At 42.1% G+C, this 24,319-nt stretch overlaps 1 protein-coding gene across 3 annotated transcripts in view; it reads left to right on the top strand.

Moving 5' to 3' along the window:
- The window catches only part of LOC140364821 (uncharacterized), an 83,892-nt gene that overhangs the window by 50,720 nt on the left and 8,853 nt on the right, over nucleotides 1-24,319 (top strand). For 2 of the 3 annotated variants that reach the window (XM_072451198.1, XM_072451197.1), the window contains exons 5-8: nucleotides 5,558-6,348; nucleotides 11,615-11,929; nucleotides 14,212-14,359; nucleotides 19,207-19,499. In XM_072451198.1, the coding sequence (XP_072307299.1) occupies nucleotides 5,558-6,348; nucleotides 11,615-11,929; nucleotides 14,212-14,359; nucleotides 19,207-19,499 (1,547 nt within the window). The remainder of the gene's footprint in view (nucleotides 1-5,557; nucleotides 6,349-11,614; nucleotides 11,930-14,211; nucleotides 14,360-19,206; nucleotides 19,500-24,319) is intronic. The other variant, XM_072451199.1, reaches the window with a different exon arrangement.

Below are 24,319 nucleotides of genomic sequence, written 5' to 3'. Positions count from 1 at the left end.
AAACAGCGTAGGCTATATAAAGTTCTTTATTTCTTATATTTTGAATTGTTTTATGTTTTACGTTATGTTCGGCCCGTGACCCAGCCTGAGCGTTGAAACTCGGCCCGCGGCCCAAATGAGCCCAAATGATCATTTCCTCGTTGAGTGACTTGAGTCTGCATGGTGCTGGCGTAGCGGTTGAATGGGATGGCCGTAATGCCCGTGGACCATGTGGATTGAGTAAACAGCTGAACTCTCCATTATTTGGAGAGTTCATAGCTTCTACTGATAAACATACCAAAGGATGTTCAGGGACTAGAGGTGAGCAAGCTCTATCAAACTACCATCGTTTTATCAACGCGTACGTCGTACTGCAGCAAGTGAAATTTCGATCGTAAACGACAAGACATATTCACAGATGGACAGAATACTTCATACTGTATGAATCAGATGCCATATTATGTATATATGTAACATAATGATATAATATTCAAGTTTTGAGAGTTTATTTGAGAGCGAGTTTTCAAGTGATGACTGTTAAAGGCGGTATGGACGATTTTTCGGCGATTTGAGAACGAGGGCGGAAGTGCGCATGCGCACTCCCCCGTGCGGACTGATACAACACACACGTGCGTTTGTTTATTAGCGCAACGGAGCGCATCGCATCGCTCGTCTCCCGTAGATTTCTGTCCACTTCTGCGTCAGCTCGAACTGTCTTTCTCCGTCTTCATTTTGCCCCGTACACTGAGGGAACTATATTATGATCGATCCATGCGCTTAGGCACGCGGAAACGTGGGGACGAGCCTGACGCGGCTGCAGGTGAGCGATAGGTTCGTTTTATGATTGATACGTGGCAGGACAAATGATTTATCCACGCCACGAGGAAATATGATAAAAAAAATTGCTGAAAAAAAATCGTCCATACCACCTTTAAGTTGTTATGTTTTAATGTTTATTTTTAAAATACATTTTATGTGATGCCAATTTTTTATTTTTTTTTCAGCTTCAACCTTTTGTGAGATTGATCCAGATGTATGTTTTTTCTTCAAGCAGCTTGCCAATTGCCCCGTAGCCCTTTCTAGCCTTGTGGGGGTCTACAATTTTGCCTCTGGTGTCTTTTGACAGCTCATTGTTGTAGTGGGAGTCTGACTGATTGTGGGGTGGACAAGTGTCTTTATGCAGCTAACAATCTCAAACAGGTGCAAACAGGTGCTACAAATTTAGATGAATAAGTAGAAAGTGCACACGTAGTGCGCACGAAATCGAGCGCGAAGCGCTCGCCCACTTCCAAACACTCACTAACACACTCCTCCACTCATGCACGCCCCGTGCATACTAATTAGTAGTAGGAAAATGGAACATTGCCATTGTAAACGTGCAAAAAAATGGAACATTACCATTGTAAAAGTGCAAAAGTGCGCACTAAACAAGCTCTTAACATTGGGATGACCACCGCGAAGCGGCAGTCATCCCCATATAAAGCACTCGTTTGCACAAAGTAGCTCACGAATATGTTCCCCATCTCTTGCATGTTCCGTGCATATAAGCATGTAATGCAAAAATTCGACATTATTACTGTATAGAGGGCCAAAACAGTGGGCGGAGCCCTCTCAAAATTAACGAAAGTACTCTTCAGTGACCAGGGACCCACACCGTGAGGTAGGAAAGCGCTTTCCGAAAATATAGAGTTTATGATATTTGAAAAATGGGAAACATTGTTTTCGCATTGGAATATTTAGGCCCGAGCCCCAGCAGGGCGGAGGGCCTTTTGCTTCGGCAGCGTTGCGTTGCTGGCAGGTACAGTGAACTAGCCCATGCCGAAGGCATGGATCATGCATACTTACTCCTGCTATAACAGAAATAGTCAACAATGAGTGAATGGGTGTAGTCCATTCACTCATTGTTGACAACAGCAGCGCGATGCGCTGAATTCCTCCAAAAACCCTCCTGGCATCGTCCTGTACGCGAGAGTCCAATTAATTTGACCCCCTGAACATGCTCAAAAACTCACCAAACTTAGCCCAAAATTCAGAATCGCCGAAAATTTTTATTTTTTCTGGGCTATTTTTTTTTTCCGTCAAAAAATAGCGCGACAGCGCCACCGACGAAAGTCAAAATACATTGCGCCTATGGGATGCGCCTATGGGAGACGCCCCGAGGTCAACTTTGGCGTAGAGCTACGAAATTCGGGACACGGATTCCTCTCATGAGGACAAACAAAAAATATTATTGTGGCAACGCCCCCAGACTTAACCTATGGCCGCCATCTTCCTTTGAACATGGAAACATGCTGAGTCAGCTATTTTGTTCACGTCAAACTTTGACGAACTCCTCCTAGGGCGTTTTGCCCACCCACTTCAAAATCGGCGTACATCCTCTGGACAAGTCGGGCATCTAAAGTTATTCAAATTTTTGTGCAAAGTTGGACAACTTATTTTGGGATATTGCAAATCTACAAATTGCTCCCATTTGATCAAAATGAGTCCGATTAGGACCTAATTTGAATCAGTTGTTAAACTTTCAAGTTTGGACCAGTTTGATGACAAAATTGAAATGGGCGCCATAGCGCCCCATACAGAGTGACCTTTGAGTGAACATTGATGGACAAAAACTGGTTTTACGCAAATGTTCAAAACTTTGCCCAAAATTCTATTTTGGGGTCCCGAGCAAAAGGCCAATCAAATGTATGCCTTAATTTTTACGGCCTAGCCGTAGCCATGACGGAAACCTCCCATGTAATCCCTATGGGAAAATCTCTCGAATATCCACATTTTTCTGTTTCACACTTTAACGAACTCCTCCTAGGGCGTTTTGCCCACCGACCTCAAAATTGGTGTACGTCCTCTAGACAAGTGGGGCATCTAAAGTTATTCAAATTTTAAGGATAACTTTTACGGTCTCTGTGCGGCGGAGCCACAAACTTTACCCAGAATTTGGACTATTTGGCCTTCAGAGTGGCCTATAAACAATAGAGTTTTTCCAAATGACATAACATTTTGCACACAATTCTCATTTGCCATCCCCAAAATAAAATTATGGGAGCCAAAGTCATATTTTGTACAGCGTAGCCGTAGCAATGACAGAAACATCCCATGTTATCCCTATGGGGAAACCGCAAAATCTCTAAAATGACCACATTTTTACGCTTCACATTTTAACGAACTCCTCCTAGGGCGATTGTCCGATCAAACTCATATTTGGGGAAAATCATCTACACAAGCGGGGCATAAAAAATTATCCATATTTATATTCTAAGTGCTACAGTCTCTGTGTGGCGGACCCGCAAATATGTCACAAATGGGAAAACAGCGAAATCTCTAAAATGACCACATTTTTACGCTTCACACTTTAACAAACTCCTCCTAGGGCAATTGCCCGATCAAACTCATATTTGGGGAATATCATCTACACAGGCAGGGCATCAAAAGTTATCCATATTTTGATTTTAAGTGCTACGGTCTCTGTGCCGTGGAGCTGCAAATATACTGTAACAAATGGGAAAACGCCAAATCTTTGAAATGTTCACATTTACGCTTCACACTTTAACAAACTCCTCCGTGGGCAATAGCCCGATCAAGCTTTACTTTGGGAAATATCATCTACACAAGCGGGGCATCAAAAGTTATCCATATTTATATTCTAAGTGCTACGGTCCCTGTGCGGCGGAGCAGCAAATTTGACTGACACTTGTGTTCATTTGCACTGGATTGGCCATGTCCAATGTGTCGCCGTCTGTCAAGTTCTTTTTTAATTCAACACACAATAAGGGCGCCATCTTTATCAAGTCGAAAGCGCAGCGTTTTTCCAAACGTCGTACTTTTACGAACTCCTCCCAGGGCGCTGGCCCTAAAAAGCTGAAATTTGGTGAAAATGCTACTGAGGAATTACATTGATACCTGTCACGGTCTCTGTGCGGCGAAGCCGCAAACTGTAGCTAGAATTTCAGAAATCTCCCAAATTGAACATTTCTGCCGTTTGCGCAGATAAAGTCCGAATTGCGTCAAATTAGAATCAGCTGTTAAACTCTTTGCCCTAAACCTATTTGAAGTGAAATTAATTAATTTGGCACCACAGCGCCCCCTACAGATTTTATATGGAGGTTAAATGTTTAGTTTTGCGAAATCATATGAAATTTGACACACAACTCAATTTTGGCATCCCCATCAAAAAAGTCAATGAGACCCATGTCATAATTGTTATGGCTTTGCCGTAGCGATGACCGAAACCTCCCATGCTATTCCAATGGGGAAATCGCCAGAACATGTTTACACTTTTGACTTTCACGAACTCCTCCCAGGGCGTTAGCCCTATTAACCTGAAATTTGGTGAGACTCATCTTCAGGGGTGCACATTTTGCCAAGAATTCAAAATAAAATTGCTTTTTGAATGGTAAAACAAAGGGGAGAAGATGTGACAGTGTCACAGATTCAGCAGTAGATGTAATAAAAGGACAATTGGGGCGCGTTAGCGCCCCCTCCTCTTGCGGCGTGGCGGCGGCGTGGCGAGGGCCGATCATTGCCGCTTGCGGCTATATTTATTATCATTAGTTTTTCCTGGTCAAATTTTGACACAACTCGGGCATTTTTGACCCCCTAACATTGATGAATGTCACACATGGGGGCATTGACGTGATTGGCTCGGCCCGAACTCCAATAAAATGGAGGTTGCGAGAACGCCCGTCAAAAAAGAAAAACATGAAACGCTTAATCTTTGGCCTAAGCACATGAGACTTGGGACAGTGATAGAGCTACCTTTGACAAGTAAAACACACCTGGCAGCATTGCTCTATGATAAACAGGAAGTCGACCATGTCGAATCAAAGTGGCACTGCCACGCTTGACTTTTTTTTTTCAAAATCGTACTTGTCCTAGGTTTTTTGTCCGATCAAGCTCAAAACAACACCTTTTGCATCTAGAGACATTGAAATTTAATTTAAGTCACGCCTAATGGGATTGATCTACCGAGCTCATATTTCACTCACTAATGCGTTTTTATGGTCTGATTGTAAATAATTAATACCCATGTAACAACATTGTCTGATTTGTTTGAAACTCATGGGTTATATTGCCATGAAAAAAGTGCATTGCAGATATTGTGTATTTTTAACTATTGGCCAGCAGGGGCGCAATGAATGCCTTCACTTCCTCTTTTATTTTGATGGGACATTTCCTCTCGTGCCGCGGGCTTAGCATTAGCATTAGCATTAGAGTGAGCGTAAGCATTAGCGGCGGGTCTCTGTTGCTAGGTGACGGGGGTACAGGGAGGAGGGGGTGTGACGAATAAAGTCTGACGAATAAAGTCTGGGGCAATCGTGATCAAAACACGGTCGTGTGGGAAGGAGGTCGCGCGGGTGGCCAGAGCCGTCATTGCCGCTACCGCGGCTTAATTTTTTTTGTTTTATAGTTGACTAGTCGGGATTAGTCGATAAATAGTTGCAGCCCTAGTTCGGATTGTAACCAACTTCCGCCATTAAATGAACATTTTAAGGTTTTTACTTTCCTGGTGTTGTTGATTTGCGCAACAACTTTTTGGCTAATTATGAACTTAACAAATTCTTCTGTTATGTTTTGGTTCCAGTTGAGCCAGAAAAGACAGAGAAAGTGGAGAAGTACGAAGTGAAGGAGGATAAACTAAATGAGAAGTTGAAAGTTCTAAACCCACATGACAAAGTTGAGCAGAAGAGCATTAAAGTAGAATTTACAAGCAACGAACCTGCCATCAAGATGGAAGCACAGTCACCTCATGTTGAACTTGGAGAGACGAAGAAAGAGTTGAAAGAGGTACAACAGGTCAAGAGCATAGTGCAACCAATGCAAGTTAAGGAAAAAATTGAGAAGATGATCAAGGTGGTCGAACCGTCTGAGAGCAAAGTTGATACAGGAAAAAATGAGCATGCACCTGTCAAAATGGAGGACAAGGTGGAGAAGATTACAGTCTATGAAAATCCTCAAGAAAAAGTTGAAGGAAAAGTACAGAATGAAACACCCAAAAAGTTATCACTAACTGAAATGAAGGAAGAACCTAAGACTCCGGAACCACAAGTCATGTCTGTCCAGGAACCAAGTGTAGAACCCACTGAGAAGAAGGTAGAACCAGGACTAACCAAAAAGAATCTCGAACCAGAACTCACTCTGGTAAAAGTTGAACCAGAAGCAACTCAGAAGAAGGTAGAGCCAGTGACGAAGGTGGAAAAAACTAAGACTGAAGAGTTGAAGAAGGTAGAGTGCGAGTTCCAGGAGGACACACAGATCAAAGCAGCGCCAGAGAAGACGATAAAAAAGGATGATCAGAAGGCTAAAGCACCGGCTAAAAAAGCAAAACCTGTCGCCAATGAAAAAAGTGCAGTGCTTAGCAAAGAGAAGACCAAGGTAAGAGTGCTTTTATCTTGAACTTTTCTCCTTGTTCACCTCAAACTTTATACTACAATGTACTACATCTGTGGGACAAAAAAGTATTTAGTCAGCCACCAATTGTGCATGTTCTCGCACTTTAAAAGAGGCCTGTAATTTTCATCATAGGTACACTTCACATAGTCAGATTTTTTAAGAATTTATTTGCAAATCACATGTTATTGTGATGGCTGTGTACCTGGCTCCCTCTGCTAATGCTGAAAATGCTTGTGAAGCACTGCTCTGCTGCACCAGCAGACTACAGACACAGCACCCACAGGCCCTGTTCCTCGTCTCTGGTGACTTGAACCACGCTTCTCCCTCTTCTGTTCTGCCAACATACACCCAGTATGTTACCTGCAATAAAACACTGGATTTGTTCTTTGCCAACACCAAGGAGGCTTATTCCCCCCCCCCCCCCCCCCCCCCCCCCCCCCCCCCCCCCCCCCCCCCCCCCCCAGCTCGGACCACAATCTTGTACATCTGCGGCCTGTGTATGAACCCATCGTGCACAGGCATTCTGTGGTCCCCAGCGTGGTGAGGAGGTGCTCTGCTGAGAGCGAGGAGGCTCTGAGGGACTGCTTCAGCACCACTGTCTGGACTAAGCTTTATTTCCCACATGGGGAGGACATCAACACCATCACAGAGTTAATCACGGACTACATAAACTTCTGTTTTGAGAACACTGTTCCCACCCGGACGGTGCGTTGTTTTCCAAACATAAGCCGTGGATTAACCGTGAACTGAAGGCTCTGCTGAAGGAGAAGAAGAGCCCAGTTTGTGAGAGCCCTGGACCGTGTGTCTGACACTCGGACCTGCAGTGTGGGGGCGCCTCCAAGGCACCGTCCTTGCGCCCTTTCTCCTCACCCTCTACGCTACAGATCTCAGACACGACACAGACAGTTCTCTGACGAATCTGCCATCATTGGACTCATCACGGACGACGATGATGCGGAGTACAGAGGACTGGCGCAGGACTGGTGTCAGCGGAACCACCTTCTCATCAAACACGGGGAAGACCAAGGAGGTGGTGGTGGCCCTCCGCAGACGCCACTCTGCTGCCCCCTCACCAGTGAACATCCAGGGAAGGGACATTGAGAGAGTGGACTCATACAAGTACCTGGGTTTTCATCTGAACCACAAACTGGACTGGACTCACAACACAGACGCACTGTACAGGAAGAGCCAGAGTCGGCTCTACCTCCTGAGGAGACTCCTGTCTTTTGGAGTGACAAGGCCACTCCTTAAGACCTTCTACGACTCTGTGGTGGCATCAGCCCTCTTGTACGGTGTGGTCTGCTGGAGCAGCAGCATCACAGAGGGAGAGGAAGAAGCTGGACAAGGTCATCAAGAAGTCCAGCTCCATCCTGGGCTGTGCTCTGGACTCGGTGCAGGAGGTGGGGAACAGAAGGGTCCTCGCTGTGTGAAGGAGAGGTTTCACAGGTCTTTCCTTCCTGCTGCTGTCAGACTTTACAACAAACACTGTTAGCCCTGAACACGTGTATACTGTCATACCCATGTGCAATACTGCAATACTGACTTGAATTGCCTTGTGTATGAAATGTGCTCTACAAATAAACTTGCCTTGCCTTGCCTTGCCTTAATTATGTGCAATTCTGTCATATTCATATGCATATGTAATACTATCATATTCATGTTCAATACTCTTACATAATGTCAATCATATTGGTGCAATATTCTCCGTCCATATCACTGCTGTAAATAAGAGGGTACTATTATTATTACTTTTCTTATATAAGAATATATATATAGATCTATCTATATACATATAGATATATCTATCTATATATATATAGATCTATATATAGATCTATCTATATATATAGATAGATCTATATATATATATATATATATATAGATCTATATAGATCTATATATATAGATCTATATAGATCTATATATATATATATATATATATTTATAGATCTATATATATATATATATATATATATATATATAGATCTATATATATATATATATATATATATATATATATATATAGATCTATATATATATATATATATATATATATATATAGATCTATATATAGATCTATATATATATATATATATATATATATAGATCTATATATAGATCTATATATATATATATATATATATATATATATATATATATATATATATATATATATAGATCTATATATAGATCTATATATACATATATATATATAGATCTATATAGATCTATATATATATATATATATATATATATATATATATATATATATATATATATATATATATATATATATATATATATATATATATATATATATATATATATATATATATATATATATATATATTCTAGTTCAGTTTAGTAGACACTTTGTTGATCTGAAGTTTTATCGGTTGTCACTCACTCTCACGCGGACGGAGCGGCTCACGGCGCAGGGAGCTGACCAGCCTGGGGCAGGTGACCGAACCCCGGGCATGCAGACTCACGCACCGCCTGCCTGCGCTGGAGCTCTGGAGCATAAACGCTGTAGAATAACTTCAGTTTTATTCAGCCGTAGAGCCTTTGATCATAATTGGGTCTTGTGAACCATGGGACCAGTGGGCTTGGAGATATCTGAAAGAGTCGTGATTTAGGCATAAAATATGGATCTGAGTTGATTGATCGCAGCTTTTCTCTTACTCTGAAAGCTCTGGGGGCTCCATAATGTACGTTTGAGATCACTTTCCGCGCTCTTATCAGTGCAAAGGAACGTAACAAGTGACGGACAAGGGGCGGCAACGTATGACAAGGTGGCGGCAACGTATGCGTATCACGTGGTTTTGTGACGTCGGTGAATGCTCTCTATACAGGTGTCCGTACAGGTATGCATATGTCTGTGAGGGGGTGAGAGGGTGGGGAGGGAGGTAGTGGGAGGGGAGACCATTGAGCTCATTAATTTGACATATTGTTTTGTACACTATTGTAAAATGAAAAATACAATAAAAATGATATCACAAAAAAAAGAATATAAGAGCTTTTCTATTTAGAGTGTTTTGTTTTGTTTTTTTCCCCCTAAAGCTTTCTTTTTTTTCAAAGCTTTCTTTTTTCTTAAAGCTTTCTATAAGTTATCTGTTCTTTTACTTCTGTACCTACTTGTATTGTAACACCAACATTTCCCCATTATGTGGACAAATGAAGGCTTATCTTAAATTATGGTGGAAAATAAGTATTTGGTCAATAACAAAAGTCCATCTCAATGCTTGTTTTCTGTAAGTCTCCACAAGTTTTTTTACACACTGTTGCTGGTAGTTTGAAGGGAGTTGAAAGTGTGTTGCCAAGTGACAGCCCAAAAACATCACTGCTCTAGAGGAGATAGGCCAAAGATTTTCTATGGGGTTGAGATCTGCAGACTGGCTAGGCCACTCAAAGACCTTGAAATGCTTTTTACGAAGCTACTCCTTTGTTGCCCGGCAGTGTGTTTGGGATCATTGTCATGTTGAAAGACCTAGCCACGTTTCATGCAACTCGGCATTCTTTCTCCTCCAAACACGACAAATTGAGTTTTTACCAAAAAGTTCTGTTTTGGTTTCATCTGACCATATGAAATTCTCCAAATTCTCTTCTGGATCATCCAAATTCTCTCTAGCAAACTTCAGAGGGACCTGGACATGCACTGGCTTAAGCAGGGGGACACGTCTGGCAGTGCAGGATTTGTGTCCCTGGCGGCATAGTGTTTTACTGATGGTAGCCTTTGTTACTTTGGTCCCAACTAGGTCCCCCTGTGTGGATTTTTGCTCACCATTCTTGTGATCATTTTGACTCCACGGGGTGAGATCTTGCGTGGAGCCCCAGATTGAGAGACATTATAAATGGTCTTGTGTTGCTCCCACAGTTGATTTCTCCTCACCAAGCTGCTTACCTATTGCAGATTCAGTCATCCCAGCCTGGTGCAGGTCTACAATTTTGTTTCTGGTGTCCTTTGACCGCTCTTTGGTCTTGGCCATAGTTGAGTTTTTGAGGTTGTGGACAGGTTTCTTTTATACTGATGTAGGTAACCAAATATTTACTTGCATACTTATTTTACAGAGGAATTTACCAACTAATTCATAAAAAAATCCTACAATGTGATTTCCTGCATTCTTTCCCTCCATTCAGTCTCTCATAGTTGAATTGTACCTATGTTGAAAATTACAGGCCTCTCATCTTTTTAAGTGGGAGAACTTGCACAATTGCTGACTGACTACCGGTAAATACTTTTCTGCCCCACTGTAACTAATACAAGATGGTTCCAATTTTCAACTTATGCCATAAACTAAAATGGGTGAAGACAATACATGACAATACAGTCAATAGTTCCTGTAGAGGGTCGGGTTCTATTGCATTTCCAGCACCAGATAATACACATTACTCAAATAAGCCTGTATAACAAGGCTTATCTTTGTGCTAATTGTACACAAATAATTCATAGTTCTTTACAGAACAAGAAATATGTCAGAGTCTCATTTCCTCGTGGCGTGGACAGCCGTGTAGTTCATTCACATGTCAATCATAGGATGCACCCAATGCTCACCTGCCGTCGCATTGGCTCGTCCCCAGGATAGCAGCACGCTTGGTTGATATGCCGGTGTGTATCTAAGCGCATCTGTTTTCTATCTATTATATAGTTCCCTCAGTGTACAGGACACAATTAAGACGGAGAAAGACAGTTCGAGCTTGCTCAGAAGAGACGTAGATCTACGGAGACATGCAATGTGATCCGTCGCGCTAATAAACAAACGCACGTGTAGCAGCGAGGCTGTTGTGTGCTTCCGCACGGGGGTGAGTGCGCATGCGCACTTCCGCTTGAGTTCTCAAATCTGCGAAAAATCCTCCCATTAGTCCTTTATGCATTTGATCATCTTACTACTTACATGAACCACTTCTAATGTATTGGTGTTAGTTATCTGAACACTGTTTTTGGTTACTATACTATACTAAATGCATGTTATTTTTTAGTGCTAAACCTCAGTTGCTACTTTTTCTGCCTTAAATAAACAATTGTTTTTAAACATGAAATCTTCAAACGCCTATATATATATATATATATATATATATATATATATATATATATATATATATATAGTTAATGTATTATTTTAGTTCATTTCTATTATTTGCATAATTCTAATTAAATTGCTGCTAATCATTGATACGATGGCTTTTTTATGTAATAGTAATTTTCATTTTGATGTCGCTTTCTTATTTTCCTGGGGGTTTCTCATCTCAGACCACTTCTGCTGCACTGAACAAACCCAGTATCATAACCAAAACCCGGCCCCCAACCACCACAGCGCCCCCTACCGGTGCAGCTGCAACCAAGAGGTGCGCACCCTCCTCAGCCACAGACAGAAAAGCACCCACAGCCAAGGCCCCGGCAACAGCTAAGCCCACTGGCACCACACCTAAGGCCCCTAGCACCAGGTCCGTTACCACCGCCACAGCCGGGCCCAAGCGACCTCCCAGCACCTCCACCAGTCGTCCCACATCAACCAGCCGCCCCACATCCATTACAGTTGGTGCAGCCAGGGACGTCAAGCCTAAGGTAAGTTAGCAGGCGGACATGGGAGCTGTTCCCTTGGTGTTAGGTATGTTAAGATGTGACATAATTTGATTAATTTCAGCAGCAACAACAATGCATTTCTTTCATGAAGTGGTTTTTCACGTTAGTATGTTGGACTAGTGTTTCCCAACATTTTCATTTGATATTTTTGACATCAGTATAAAACAAGGAAGTATAATCAGAATTGGAATTACCCCAAATATCATCTTTCAAAGGGAAATTCTTTATATAACAGACCAACAAAAGAAATAGTCAATGATTAAAAAAATAAACTAAAAAATTAATTAAGTTTCAAAATCCATCCATTATTTTACGCTTTATCTGGGACTGGATCATGGTGGCAGCAGTCTGAGTAGGGAGGCTCAGACTGTCTACTCACTTTCTCTAGCTTTTCAGGGGGGATCCTGAGGCATTCCCAGGCCAGCTGAGAGACATATTTCCTCCAATCTGTCCTGGGTCTTCTCTAGGACCTTCTCCCGGTAGGACATGCCCGGAACACCTCGTCCAGGAGGCATCAGAAACGGATGCCCCAGCCACCTCAGCTGGCTCCTCTTGACGTGGAGCTCTACTTCAAGCTTCTACTGTGGGACTGAAGCCATCAGGACATCATCATGAAATGAGATCCTGTGGTCTCAAATAAGACACCCTCCAACCCTTACTGTGCCTAGAAAATCTGTCCATTGAAAAAAACAATGACCAGAACTGGTGACAAAAGGTAGACCTGGTGGAAGTCCAGCATGCACTCGGAACAGTGCATGCCAACAATATGAACACAGCTCTCCTTAGTCACAGGGACTGGACAGCCCTGAACAAAGGGCTCGGACCCCATTCTTCCAGCATAGGATATCATGAGGGACACATTTGAACGCGCTTTGAACGTTGCTGGGGAGGACAACCACCAATCGACACACACAGCCCCGCAACATCCAGAGACTTTAGATTCTCAGGATGCATCTTATCCACCCCTGAGTCCACCTCTCAGTCTCTGCTTCCTCTTCGGAATACAATATGGTGGCGGAGATCCTCAAAGTATTCCTTCCCCCTTCTGAAGTGTCTGATGGATTGCCAGAATTTCTTTAAGGATGACCACTATTCCTCCTCCATGGCCTTGTGCTCCTCCAGTCACCGTCCAGTTTCACAGTATGAATAAAATCGAATTAAAGCCCCGCTAGCGGCAATGATGGCTCTCACCACCCGCGTGACCGCCTTCCCGCCCGACCGTCTTCCCGCCCGACCACCTAAGTCCAAAAACTTTTATAAAACTGATACAAATTTGGCACATTCTTCTTCCCATTCTAAACAAAAAAAGTCGATGACAGCATTCCTCAATCTGCAAGCATGTTACTGTGGCAACCTGACAAATATTGTCATCGACTTAAATGCGTTTTGGTTACAGGCATTTTGAAAGGGGTGAAGAAACATACAGTTTAAAATCGGCACACTTAATCTCCATGTCACACAGAACATAAAAGCCAGTGGGGACATAACCATCTCGAACCGTTCAGTTGAGAAAATGTTGAATGAAGTAGCATAAAGTTGGTACTGTTTCTAGTGGAGGGGTGATGTAAGTGTGGGGTTTAGAGGAGTGTTCTTCGCGATGGCTTGTACCCTTTGGTCGCAAGGGGGGCGTAGGCCTTTATCGCCGCGCGCTGCTTTAATTACATTTATTCTTATTAGATGTTGTGGTGCTGAAGTGAAACAAGTATTTAGCAATGTCATGATGTACATGCTGTAACAAAACGAAACAAGCAATGTAATAACAAACCGTCTTGAATTGGTGAAATCCGTTCTGGCTGGCCACATACATCTTGGCTAGTGTGGTTAAAGTACATAGTCAGGGAGTAATAACGGAGCGCTTCTTGGAGGAGGTGCCTGAAACGGGGAAGCATCTTGGCAAGTTGGCCCCGTTTGCTTAATCATCCAAGGGAAAGGATGGAGACCGCTCTCTAGCTAAAGATTGTAAGAATCAATCAAAGAACACTTTGGGCATATATATGAGGTATAGATAGTGCTGTAAGAAGGTTAAACGCTCTGAAAAGTTGATGTTGCAGGCTATAGGCCCTCTAAGTTATGTATTGATTATTTCAAAATGTTTTCCCTCGATTAAGCATTTAATGACTGTTAAAAGGTTAATTGATTAATTACTGATGTAAGTACGCAAAATATTTTAGGATTAGTTATTATTATTTGTCTTTTCTGTAAAGCTCCAAGAATGTAACTTTCAGTCTTTAGATTCTCAGTGCTTTGTTTCTTTGTGTTGTCAGACCGTTACAGAGAAGCGCACTCCTGTGCCAAATGCCTCCTCGGATCAAACATCGGCTGCCAAAAACGATACAGCCAGGAGCAGCACCACAAGACGCACTACAACCACAACTCATCCTGTTGCTTCCACCTCCACCAAGAAACCTCTGGGTATGACTGAAATAAGTTTTTACAATTGCAACAAAAAATTATCTATTGAGGTGGTGAAGAGACAAATGCAATGTAGAGTTCAATTTACTTTCTCCACTTTTGGGCAGATGTCACAATGCTAACAATTCAAAATAGATTGTGATACTAAGGAAAAGGTTTGATACATGATACCAATTTCAATCGGCCGCTGATCGTGATTGGGCCGCACTCATCACATTTCAGCGTAACTTTGCAGTCACAGGCAAGGGAAGCCTTTCTTTCTTCAAGGGTCTTTAATCTGAAGCCAGGGCACTTTTTTAAAGGGTGGGGCTTATTATGAATAGGGTACTGCTTGGTTACATCATCCTTTGATGCTGCTTTGTTTGGATTTGTGCCAGTAGTGACCTTGGTCTGAAAGTTGTTTACTGAATGTGAAAAGCTGGGATTGTTTCTTGTTTTAGCTTGGTAGCAGATGAAAGAGGTGAGAAAGGAGAATAGGGGGTAACTTACCTGATGAGCCTCTTTGTACCTTGATCCCTGAGAGCCACTTTTCTTGCACGTTGCATGGCAACTTCTCCACAATAGGTGACTGACCGTGGCTAATCCAGTTACATGTCTACCCGGAGACATTTTGAGTTATTCACATATTCTGAAAGTGTGAATTCAAAGCTTTCCAATGATGTCTCACTCATGTAGATCTGATAATATTTGAGTAAGTTGTGGTCATTTGAATGTATACAACTCTCAAACCCATTCACTGAGAAAACGGCTTCCAAAGTTTCTCACCGGAGTGAGCCCAGAGTCACAGGGGGGCTCATTTGCATCTCATTGAGATAAGCCCTCCCCCTGTCACACTGACACCACCTTCCCCCTACAGCTGTCACTGAAGACTCAAGAGGAGTGTTGTTATTGATGGTAACTGGACTTGAATCAGAATTAGAAGTTACTATATTAAAATGGAAATACTTGGATTACAAAAGGCCCTGAATAGACTCAAAGAATCAGAATGAGAATAGGGTTCATTGCATTTGTCGATAAACTGAATTCACAGGTGATTCATTCAACACAAACAACAAAAGATAAGATAAGATAGCCTTTAATGTTACAACGCAGTAGATACAGGGGTATCTATACACTCTTAATAGAAGAACTCTTATAAACAGATGCCAGGGCCAGGTATATGAACTGCAACGGGTCCATGGCTTTGAATATATGAGATATGAGATAATAGATATGATATGTACACCACCAGAGTCCAATTACATCAGAGATCACATCCTCATCCTCTTCTTCGTCTGTGCACTCTTCTGTGCTGTGACTCCCGGCTCTTGGCATCAAAGCTGTAAACAAATAACAGGACATTTAAGAAATGGCTAACTATTTCACATAAAACACTCATTAACTATTTATTTTTTTTAACACAATGTGAGAGTTTCAATATAAATACCTGAAGTGCTGATAACTCTTGATCTTTGGAAGCCGTCTGAAGAAGGGACTCAGATGCTTCTGCCAGTCGAAGTTCTTGACAAACACTTTGCTATCCGCCGTTCCAACAAGCTGTGGGATACTGAGGTGAGACTCAGGAGAGCTGTTTTCCACTACCTGATGACAAGGGCGACACTGTAAAAAAATGAGAACAGAAGAAACATATCTTAAGCAGAGAGCAGCACTGAAGTTTTGCCAGGCTAATGTTTACACATTACAGTAGTCAAATAATATAAACTAACCTCAGCGATGTCTTCCAAAGTGTCAACCCTGGTCTTCATGTATGCTCGCTTGATAAGTCCAAAGCCGCAATCAGGGGAGAATTTGGTGTGGCCAGCAATGAGGAAGTGGATGTCCATTGTGTAGTGAAGCTTGGCCCCGTCTGCAGAGGGTTGGACGGAAGGTGTATCTGTAGTAGACAGAGAGAGAAAAGGAGATTAGATTAATACATATGACATTTGATTAAGACGTATATGTCTCTATAATTGCTATTCTGCATTTGCACTATTATTAGTACCTGCTGTACAAAGTCAAAGCTGTAATGCATCCTGATGTCTTTGCTTGCTGGCGGTGAGGGTCCGAAAGACAGCACATTAGATTCTGTTGTAGAGATCTGTGCGTGGCCTGCAGCTTCTGATGTGTGGGAGAAGCTGTTTCCACAGTGATCTGAAGCTTGATGTACAAACTGCAGGCTCACCTGAAAAACAGATGTTGCTTATGGTTAATTATACTCTAATCATTAAAACATGAAAATCACCAAAATAATGTTTTACACTTACCACGCTCCTTAGCGGACTTCACGTAGAGACAGGTCATATCAGTCAGGGTGTCTTTGCCAATTCTGAAAAGGGGGATAAAAGGATTAGGGTTAACAGTAATGTGGGAATAACACGCTTCACAGATAACAGTTCACATTGTGACGTTAACGGTGTATTTAAGATGCAAAACGCGGAGATATTGGGACATCTGCCCTCGGCTAGCGGGGCTAGCTAGCTCACTTGAGATAACACTGCTCGTAAAAGCAAAACACTTGCAGAACAGCACACCAAAACATAAACATACACTCGAGTTTAAAACCGGCGCACATTAAAGTGATTAAAATCGGGTGTTTTAGTCGCAAAGCTTACCTGGTTCAGCCGTCCTGTTGTCTCTCCCAACACCGTGCACAGGGAGACACACAGGAAGCTGATAATGGCCAGGCAAGCGTGTGATTGGTTCGAGTGACGCAGTGCGTGCGTGACGTGCAACGTACGTAAGCCACGTGACCAGAAGTGGTATCGGGAGTTGTAGTTTTTTTCTCTTCCCACGCCGAAAAATAACCCGATAACATAGCAAAGTTTAGCTTACAACTTAGCTCCGAATAGCTGCATTTAGCTCCGGGCTGTGGGGCTAACAGCCGGTTTAGCACCATAAAACAGACACAAAGCACGACCCACGCGTCAAGAAATACTACATAAGTATATAATTTGTACAGACAAAACGCCGAAAAATAACCCGATAACATAGCAAAGTTTAGCTTACAACTTAGCTCCGAATAGCTGCGTTTAGCTCCGGGCTGTGGGGGTAACAGCCGGTTTAGCACCATAAAACAGACACAAAGAGTGCACTGAAGCAACATGTTAGCTTAGCATTAGCTCCACCGGAGCAGACAAGTAAGATTCTAAAGTGATCACGAGACCGCCTTAAAACACAGCGTGAAAGCAATAATTTAGTAGTAAAGTAAAAGTGTACCTGAGTAAACAGTTCCGTTGCAATGTAGTCCAGGAAATGTAAGCTCTGAAGACTGTGCTCTGCAGACGGTCTGGAGTAATGAGAGGAAAACACGGAAAGCACGCAGAGCACGCAGCTGGCCATGCGGATCACAGCTGATTGGTGGAAAATGTAAACAATACGTTGGCTAGAAAAAGGTGACGCCCCCCAGGAGAGCAGGAAAAAGACCTGAAAACTCCACATTTTTAACAGCTTAATGTATACGTTTAAGACAACCAATAGTGTTATCTGAAGCACACAGGGGCTTATTCATAACTTCAACTAGCACAGTCTGCAAAAAAATGAAAATCACAAATTTGGGGGAAAAAAGTAAAATGCTGTTTTTCTCAGTTTCACCGAGGCCGACATGGTCCGACAATTGCCGTGGCGAGTCACATAGGTATTTACTTAGTTCCAAGTATACCAAGCCTGACAAGTAGCCATCTTTAGCAGAGAGTAGTTCATTTAAAAGATATCCCAGTTCTCTCAACTTGTGGTTATCTTTATTTAAGATTTTTGGAAAGTTGTCGAGGTTTGTGAAAAGGGCATTCTCTATGACCTCTGGAGCGCCATAACAATCATCAAGTCTCTCCCATGCTGTTTTCAATGTGGCCTCTGGGTTAGCTATATTGACTGCCTTCAGATGTCTGATGTGTTTGGACGATTCTTTCCCAAGCCATTTTGAGAGCAAATTCAATTGTTCACTTGCTGTTAGATCCAAGTCTTTGATTGCGTTAGAGAAGGAGGACTTCTGGACGGTCGTCGAAGTGTGAAAGGCCAGTGCTGATGAGCTCTTTGCGTGCCAGGTACTTTGCCATGTCCATCATAACTTGTGAAGACTTGTGTGAGAAGTGTCAGCATACATGGGAAGATTAACTTGGGCTTAAAAATGTTGTGCTGATTGTTTCCTAATTTGAAAGGGACCTTGAGTGTTTACCTGGACAGAAGAGTGAGAGGTGTGTGGCATTTGGTGAGCACGAGAGGACACTATTCTCTGTTGAGTTTGTGGCGGAACAGGCCAGGATTCCTTCAGGACGTGCAGTGTTGGAGGTTTGTGGTGAGGCTCAATAGACGGGTCTGAAGTAGCGCACCGAGAGAGAAGCAGGAAAACGAAGCAAATACAACCCATAAATGTATACTTTTAATGCTGCCAATACTGTTATCTGAAACACCGAGTGGCACCTTCATAACTTCAACTTGCACATTCTGCAAAAAAACGAAAATCACAAATTTGGGGGAAAAAAAACTAAAACTGTTTTTCTCTGTTCTGTCTGCGTCGTCTTGATGCTGGTTTTACCGCGGCAAGGCACAAATAGTTAATAGATTTTGTCATGCGGGCCAAAGAGAATCCCCTCTGAGACCGGATGTGGCCGCGGGCCATTTATCATTGCTTGCCGTTTTAATTATTTTGTTGTATTTGTGTGTTAATAATAATTCCATAGAGGGTGAATGGAAAAGGTTTTTCTCAAAAAAAAAAAAAAAAAAGTCATTTAAAAAAAAAATAATTTCAGACACTAAATATAGTGTTTTCTTCCATAGCTTTTTCACTTTTTTATACAAATGTCAAGATGAAAAAAATAAATATTGATTACTTCATAGTAGATAACTGAATTTTATAAGCTTTCTTCTTCCAGCAGATGCAACCAAACCCAAGGCCACAACCGTCAGCACGACCACCACCTCCAACGTTCCAGCGTCTCGCCTCCGCTCCACAGCTGCCAAGCCCACCATAGCCTCCTCGTCAGCCAGGGAGAAGAAATCTGCTACCCCTGGGGTGCCTCGAACCACCTCCACCACCTCCTTTGCCACTGCTACTGCCACCACCATTACTACCACCATGCGGACAACCAAAGCGCCAGACATTGGCAAAATGCGCTCGAAAATATCCTCCACGGACAACATAAAGCACCTACCTGGAGGAGGGAAGGTGGGTGCCATGGGTGATGTCGGGTATTAGGGTTAGAAGGTTCTCCTTGTTTTTTGTGGAATCTTCTAACTTCATCATTGAAGTAAGTCCACATGTATAACGAAATTGGGTTTTTACTTAATATAAACTTTCATTATTTATTATTAATTTTATTCATGTCTGGTTTCCTGTGTTTTGCCTAACAATCTCATAGTCCATTTAAATGCAGCACAATGTCTTTTTCAAATATACTATTACAAGGGTTGGCATCTCTTTGGAACCAATTGAAAAGGTCCAGGAATTACTCGTTCGGTGCCTAATTTCTGTGCCCCTGCTTTAAAGGACACATATTACTTTTTTATTATTTATATTTGTAAATAATTAAAACAACCTTCTTTCATGTTGTCATTGTGGGGTATTGTTTGTAGAATATTTAGGCAAATAATGAATTTAGTTTATTTTGGAATAAGGCTGGAATAATTTGTGTTGGCCCTACGAAGAGTTGTCCCCTGTCCAGGGTGTACCCCGCCTAATGGTCAAAGTCACTGGGATAGGCTCCAGTCACCCACGACCCCTAACGAGAACAAGCGGTAGAAATGCGGTATGAATGAATGAATGAAGTGAATAAGGCGGTAACACAAGAAATGTGGAAAAAGTGAATACTTCCGGATGCACTGCATTATGCAAAATTTTATTAAAAAATAAAGAATAAACTCAATACAGATACAAAAACATCAACTAAACATCCAAAATCATGGGATATTTATTATGGGATATTTAAATTACACCACTGCCAAGCAGCAGAGTCCAGTCTCTCGCGGGGATCACCAGAGCCCGCAGAGGACGGACGGCAGAGTGGCCATAACAACTTTAAAACAGGGTGGTCCTTGTTTTGTGTGGAGGGCAAGTATGTCATCATTGTTAAGAGCTATTGTCAGAGCAGGGAACAGCGAGCCTAGATATGTAAAAATTGAGGCAAAGATACTGGATCTGTAAGCGGCAGGAGGTGGGGCAGCGCGTGCTTTGCAGAGGCGGAGCAACTTGTCTTGGACATTATCAACGGGCTGCGTGAAGTGACAGCTGAGGTGGTTAAACTCCTGGTGGAGAACAAAAAAATTAAGAGCAAGATTCTGTATTTGGGGTCCAGGTCTCCAGGAAGGAGTGGCCCAGGCTATATGTTCTTGCATCACTATAGGAAGAGCACATTGCCTGGGCCAACAAAAACAAGAAGTTGATAAACCTGATAATTGGGTCACTCCACACTAAAGTGTACAAAAGTGTTGCATAAAGGTCCAAATTTTAAGATTTTTTTTTTTCAACTCATCTGAAAGTACCACCTCTAGGCATCATAAAAATACCATTAAATAGATAAATGGATAAATGTTCATTTGTACAATTAACCCCACTTGAGCAAACTTACCTTGGACGTAACATAGTTTCTCCCTCTCCCTTTGAGCACTTTGCCGATTTGGCAGTGCCGCAAAACGCGGAAGTAAGATGTTGGTTTTCCCCACGCGGTAAACAATGTTGTTTCGACCTAACAACTTGTAAAAGCACACGAAAAGAGATCAAAATTATGATTGAACGCTACAGGCCCCCGTGAGTAGACGCAACCAAAACAGTTCCACCGTTGAGTACAGTAAAAAGCATCGCATTTTTATGACGTAGCATGGCGACTAGAAGGTTCCATTCGCCATTGTAACTGGTACTGCGTGGACGTAACTGATACCGGACAAAAATAACAGAGTAATTTGGACTCATTGGAAGAGAAATGCTGCCATCACAGATGATGGTGCAGTGCTACCCGGCCATCTTTGAGTCCATCCTCCCCACTTTCATCACTGTGTGATACGCTGGGAAAAACTGAGACTACAGCACATTGTGCGCACTGCTGAGAAGGTGATTGGCTGCAGACTTCCATCTCTGCAGGATCTGTACGTCTCCAGGGCTCTTGGACGAGCAGGTCAGATCACAGCCGACCCTTCTCACCCTGGACACGGACTATTTGAGCTAGTCCCTTAGGCAGAAGGTTAGGTCCAACCTTAACCTCCCGCCACAAGAACAGTTTCTTTCCCTCTGCCGTTGGACTCATAAACACTTAACACCTCCCACTTTGACAATTATTCCACCAATACTATTCCCGACCATCTGTAAATTTGTGTGTAAATATCTGTGTACATACCGCGACAAGTTTATTTTTTATTCTTTACCTTTTTTCATTAGTAAATTCTTAATTTATGCATGCCATATTTGACTCTTTAGACGCTGCTATTATTATTATTTTATTATTCATTGTTTTATGTTGCACCTTAACGGCGAGACAAGTTCCTATGTTTGCAAACTGTGTTCAATGACAATGGCAAAAAACCTATTCTGATTCTATTTATTATGCATTTCTAATCTGGACAACTATTCTACTAAATATATCAAAAACAAATGGGGAAAGACGAGGTCATCTTGTTTTGACAGACGAGGAGTGGGAAGGTGTTTGTACATCCCAGTGGAGGACCAAAAAAATTTCCCGTTATTTCCCGTTATTTACAGGGAAATTCTGACTGTTGGAGAAACTGTGGCAGCCAGGAGGCAAACCACTATCACGTGTTTTGGGATTGTCCGGTTACTCAAAATTATTGGACTAAACATAATGCACTGCAGACCATTTTTGACATTGCCTTCCCTCTCAATTTTAGAACTCTGTGTTTGGGTCTCAAAACTCCTGCCATAGACACAGTAAATGGATACCTTTGGAACATACTTTTGGCGGCAATGAAAAAGGCAATTAAAAAGAAATGGATGACACAAACTCACCGACGATCAAGGACGGGACCAAAATTGTAATAAACATCATATAAATGGAAAAATGACATTTGAATTAAATTTAGAAATTTGGAAATTGGCATTATTTGTCATCATTTTTGTTTTATGATTATTATTTATTTATTTTTGTCTAGCTATACGGTCCTGTTTCTTATTTTTTATTGTATATATACTCAAAAAAAGAAGGAAAAAAATTGAAATGATTATTGTAAATCAAACGAGCTCATGCCAACAAAACAAAATGCAAAGAGCTCACAGACTTATCCAAAAAGAGATGGTGGAGAGAAAAACATTATCTAGGTAAAAGAAGGCCCTCCGGTACGGTTGATATAACATTTTGGGCATTTACAAACTAAAATTCGAACACACTGGGCCACTTCAGGTAAATACTATAATGTCTCCAGTACAGTCTAGATCCCTTTCATTGAAATACAGAAAAATGAAAGGAACAAGTCTCCCCAGATACATTTTGAGTTATTCAGAAAGTGTATTTTCAAAGCTATCCAATGATGTCTCACTCATGTACATCTGATAATATTTGAATACGTTGTCATTTGAATGTATACACATCTGAAAAACATATTGAGAAAACGGGGCTCAAACATTCCTCACCTGGGCTCAGAAGGTAGGACAATTGTGGACAATTGTGCTCATTTGCATCTCATTGAGATAAGCCCTCCCCTCCTCTACAGATGTCACTGTTTTTGGTGCATTCTGAACAACCTTAGAATTAAGTAATGTTTATTACACTAATCGCAAACTGTAACAATCTACACAAACACCGAGTTAAGTGAAATTTTATTTTCACGTTAACAAATCACATCTCGGTGCACGGTGGCAAAGGCGGTTAGCGCTCTTGCCTCCCAAGAAGGAGATCATGGGTTCGATTCCCGGACTAGACCAACATTACATGATCTCTCTGGTTGGAGTCTGCATGTTCTCCCCGTGTTACTGTGTGTTCTCTCCGGGTTCTCCGGCTTCCTCCCACCGTCCAAAGACATGCATGTGTTAGGCAAAATTGGTGACTCTAAATTGGCCCAGTGAATGAATGTGAGAGTGAATGGCCGTCTGTAATGTCTATGTATTGCGACGAGTTGGCCACTGTCCAGGGTGTACCCCGCCTAAGGCCCGAAGTCACTGGGATAGGCTCCAGTCACCCGCGACCCCGAAAGGGAACAAGCGGTAGAAGATGGATGGATGGAAATCACATCTCTACCATCCAGAAGTCGGAGTTGAATTTACAAATAAAATTGCAGCTTTAGCTAATATATGAGCAGGTTGCCAATAATGCACTGTCACTGGGTGCTGTTTACATTCTCATCTATTTCATTGTTTCCTTTGCCACAACTTAAAACCTACTCCTTTGCCATCCGTGCATTGTCCGTTTAATATTAGAGGCCTTATTTATCAATGATTTTCTATTAGTCTCCGCTCAACAGTTCCAGCCTGAAGCAGCGTTTTAGCTTAGCTTAGCTCCGCCTTGCTCCGGTAGCCTAACTCGACCCCCAAAAGTAAGCGTTAAAGCAATCCTTTAGAGTAAAAGTACCTCAGTTCCGTTGCAATGCAATGCAGGGGTCCAGTGCAGGGTTTTTTAGCTTGGCTTGGCTTAGCTCCATTCGGCTAGCGCAGGAACAAAAGCCATGAGGACCGGGGGCACTTTTGTCTTAGGCAATTGATAGATGTAGTAGTGGTAGAATCATAAGCTCTGGAGAAAGTCTGGATAAATGAATACAATTTCTCAGAGTAGAACACATAGCTGCTGCTGAATAAGTAGCTGAATAAGTAGCCATGTGCTTCCAGCTGACTGGTCGAAAAATAACAACATTGCACTGCTGGAAATAGGTAACGGCCCGAGCGAAGCACTGGAAAAAGAAAACTACCCATTTTTCACAGCTTAATGTATACTTTTAAGACAACCAATAGCGTTATCTGAAGCACGGAGGAGGGGCTCCTTCATAACTTCAACTTGCACATTCTGCAAAAAAAACGAAAATCACACATTTGGAAAAAAAACAACCTTATTT

This window comes from Eucyclogobius newberryi, unplaced genomic scaffold (assembly GCF_026437365.1).
Source record: "Eucyclogobius newberryi isolate DKJ021-1_F unplaced genomic scaffold, fEucNew1.0.hap1 SCAF_18, whole genome shotgun sequence".
Taxonomy (NCBI): Eukaryota; Metazoa; Chordata; class Actinopteri; order Gobiiformes; family Gobiidae; genus Eucyclogobius; species Eucyclogobius newberryi.
Note: the sequence above shows the minus strand (reverse complement) of the source record. Positions and strands in the feature narration are given on the sequence as shown.